The sequence below is a fragment of the Charadrius vociferus genome, unplaced genomic scaffold (genome assembly GCF_000708025.1).
Source record: "Charadrius vociferus isolate BGI_N301 unplaced genomic scaffold, ASM70802v2 scaffold411, whole genome shotgun sequence".
Classification (NCBI taxonomy): Eukaryota; Metazoa; Chordata; class Aves; order Charadriiformes; family Charadriidae; genus Charadrius; species Charadrius vociferus.
In genome coordinates this window covers 502,626-506,540 of record NW_009646935.1, presented here as the reverse complement: position 1 = coordinate 506,540, position 3,915 = coordinate 502,626, and the positions used below count along the sequence as shown (strand labels likewise).

Genomic DNA, 3,915 nt, shown 5'->3' with positions numbered 1-3,915 from the left:
GGGAGGGAAATGCTGAAGTGAAACATCAGCAATGTCATCCTTGATGGCATTTCTTCCCCCACCCACCCATCATATGCATTAACTGTGGTACTGGATTTGAGGGGAGGGTTAGTCTTGGGAGGGGGACTGCAGAATTGTCGGTTTGGCTTCCTTATCTAATACGGTTGTTCCCAACATCATCCCTGGTCAAGGAGAAATTTGAAGAAGACGTCACCTTGGGAATGTTGTACCAACATCAAAAGAGGACTGAGCTGCTGTTTGCAACACAGGTTATAAAATGTACACATTCCCCCTTGTCTTCACCGTCTATCATTTTAAAACCAGCATACTTTAACATCTATCCCATTGCACTCAGGAGATTTTTTTTTTAATTCTGTTTTGTTTTTCTTGGCAGCAATTGAGCCCCTGAATTTAGAAGTCATGTGTATCCAATTGACACAAAGAAACTAAAAAACGCATGAAGGGCTACTTTCCACCACTATCATAATCAGAAAGTGAAATATTCCCATTCCTTACTTGCTATCACAGACATTTTATTTTAACATCTGATGTTGGTATAATAAGCACTACCTTGTTAAAATGACAAGCAATTGGAGGCATTAATGCAACACAGAATTTACTACCTGCAAATAGCATTTCTGCATGTTAGTACCCCCAAAGAAATAGGAGAGACACTTCTGCAGCGACTTCTTAGCAGTGCTTTGCGTCACCGTTAATGTGCTTTGCCTTCATTTGTGATTGCTCTCCTCGATAAAGCAGTATTTCCCAAATTTATGCTTCCCCAGCAGAACGGCTGAGGAAGCACAGTATTACAAGGAATGCTTTCATCTGCACAACAGCTGCCACGCGCAACCCCGTGAACATTAATGGTTTGCTTCTAATGCCAGGGAGATGCTGAAGAGGTTCACCGAGATGCAGAAACTAAATGAGAGCAGATATATGTCGTTATCTCAGCACCTCCTGTGTAGTGGATTGAAACAGTTAGCATCAGACTGGATATCTCCAAACCTGTCACAGGACAAACCGGCAACATCATTAAGAGGAGGGTGATTTCTTGTATTCTCTAACAAGCCCTGAGAATCCCAGATCTAGCAGCCCTGCAGCAGCCGGCCAGCCAAGGATGCTTCTGTGCCACCCGGGTACCACCATAAAACCCTCCATCTGGATGCATGGTAATTATCACCTGCGGACCAGGCAGCTGTCTTCAAAAAAAACTTTGGCTTCGCTGCCTAACTGATGTTTCCGGTTTGTGACCCAAAACTAGAAGCAATATTCCCACCTCAAAGCCTAATGCACTAGCAAAACGTGAGAGCTGGATGTCTGCTACGCTGCTCAAGTTCTACTTCGTCGGTGGCGTTTTATTATCCTTTTGAAAGAGCTTTAGCAATACCCCTCTACAACAAATTAATACGTGCTCGCTTTTTCTTGGAATCAGTCCTTAAAAAAAAACCCCGCATGATTCTCTTTTCAGCCCTTCTTAAAAAATTATTATTTTTGATGAGGATAAGCCCCCAGGTGGGTTAACCTTTGCTACTTAGGTACAAGACCTGTGCACAACAGTTGTCTTCAAAAGAAATGCTGTGATTTCCCAGCATGCTGTCTATCTCTCTTTTGGTACCAAAGCCCACTAAAATGTTTTAAAATGAAAAAAAAAATAAATTTAAAAGTACATATGAGAAAAATGAAGTAACTATCTTCTGTTCAACAGCTGTTGCTACTTCTGTTTGCATTTGACTGTCAATAAAAAAACAGATTTCCATCTTTTTTTTCTTTTTTCTTTTTTTTTAAATCTCAACCTGGCTGGCTGTTTTTCCTCATGGAAAGCAGAAGTACAAATCCATAGGACAGAACTATGACCAAGTCCTCATTACTCTTCAAGCTCATTCAAACCTGTAAGAATAGGTATATCCCAGTGGACAGAGGAAGGGGACACCAGAAAGACAGCGATGCTGCACTTCAGCAGGGATTCCCTGAAAACGAACAGCAAAAAACCAGCCCAAACCCTGTGTTCTTTCTCAGCAGCAATACCCACTTCGGGTTCGTCTGTGCTACCAAAGCACAAGCGTAGCTACATCAGCCTCGCATGCTGCTGCCGGTTCCCAGCCCACCCCAGTGCCCAGCCCACCCCTCGGGCAGGTCTGCGAGTGCCGAACAACTGCCCTAACATCAGGAGGGATGGCCACCTTCTGAAACATCATCTACAGACAACTACATTTAACTTGCTCGATGGGGAAGTGTGTTGTGCTACCGTGTTCCTGCCATGGCGAGAATAGTTCGCTCATCCACAGTAATATCCTGAGCATGACTTGGTCCGAACCAACCTTCCTCCAACAAGTTTTGGTGACTACGGTTAGAACGACATTTATACAACATAAAAGCTTTTGGTTGTGGACATGACTTGTTTTGTCCTGCACCTGCTCCACTACTGGTGCAGGAAACACAGAGGGCAATAAACTTGGTTGAGGAGCAGCATTGCACGATATCAATACCTGTATTCGTAGTCCATATACCTTGTTGGTGGAACAAGATGGCCCCTATTACATTTCTGAAATTCATCTTATGGATTTAAACTTAATACGTAAGTGGCTAATATAATGAGCATGCGTTCTACTACATCAGTTTTTCTGTAACCTAGCAGACCCTTCAGAGCAGGTCCATACACAACATCAACTGGGCTTCAGCACGGGCTTGAGACTAGAGTCAGGGGAGCAGAACAAAAGAAAATGAAGTGTTTACCTTTGAGAGATCGGCCGTGGTTCTGCTGAAGGACTGAAGTTAGGTAGTGAGGGGATGCTGACCTACTGAAAAGAAATTCAACAGGTCAAAGCCAAGCCCTCATTAGTCAAATGATTTGCACAAAGTATACTATGATGATAGAAAGGTAAAAACAAACCCAACCCAAATGCCACAGTTTGGCGGACAAGCAATTTGTTGTCCTCAGTAGATGGCCTGACATACTGGTTGATGGTTTATGTAGTACTATAAGCCATCAGCAGCATTTGGAGAACACCTCAAAACACTCTAAGCAAAAGTCTTGTTGGCAAGAGATACTGACTTCTACAGATTTTATGTATCTTGCCTAAAGGCTGGATTTTAAACAAAGATATGTATTTTTTAGTAAGTAAAACCTATGTGTGAACAAAACATTAACTTATATAGGGATGCTTACAGCCCAGGAGTGTAGAGGGATATTCTTCTCCTTTGACAAGAAGCAACAGAATAGGTAAGGACCAGCTGTGTCCATCTGCTCTTCAAAATGGTGGTGGGAGATTAATAAAAACAAAAAGTAGTGTTGTGCAAAAAGCCAGGGAAGAACAACAACAAAACCTCAAACCAAGCTATCTGCTGATTTTGAAGTTATGTGAAGCTGGGCTGTTTTGGTGATGCTGTCTGATTTTTGTGTTACCAGACCAGCTTTGCACCAGGCAAAGTATCATTTAATGCCCTACAGAATACAGGGCAAGTTAAAGCTTTCGCATGTTTTTCTGCTAGACACCCAGCCCTAATTAATCAGTTCATTATAAAGGTACTAGCAAACATTTAGAAATAAACACAACAGAACAGAAATAGTACACAACTATTAAAATTGCATTATAGAGGTACTAGCAAACATTTAGAAGTAAATACAACAGAAATAGTACACAACTATTCAAATTGCATGAAACATAGCTATATGCATCTTTTATAGTACCACTAGAAGAATTCAAAGGGTGATGAGGAGAATTTTCAGGCCCAACCTGTAACAACAGCCTCACAGGATTAACGGGGTGATTTCTATCATTAAGGTGTGTTTACCTTTTATATTTATCATATTTAGGCAGCTCTAATTTCCAAACTAAGGCACAGCCACAAATCCCCCCCCCCAATCACACAGCTGCCAAGTGCTTAACTTTTTTTTTTTTTTTTTTTTTATTT

General features: G+C 41.6%; 1 protein-coding gene across 2 annotated transcripts in view; it reads right to left on the bottom strand.

The window, feature by feature from the left end:
* FOXN2 (forkhead box N2) overlaps nucleotides 1-3,915 on the bottom strand; it is a 27,804-nt gene that overhangs the window by 2,501 nt on the left and 21,388 nt on the right. Inside the window, exon 4 of one of the 2 annotated variants that reach the window (XM_009894816.1) lies at nucleotides 2,737-2,801. In XM_009894816.1, the coding sequence (XP_009893118.1) occupies nucleotides 2,737-2,801 (65 nt within the window). The remainder of the gene's footprint in view (nucleotides 1-2,736; nucleotides 2,802-3,915) is intronic. The other variant, XM_009894817.1, reaches the window with a different exon arrangement.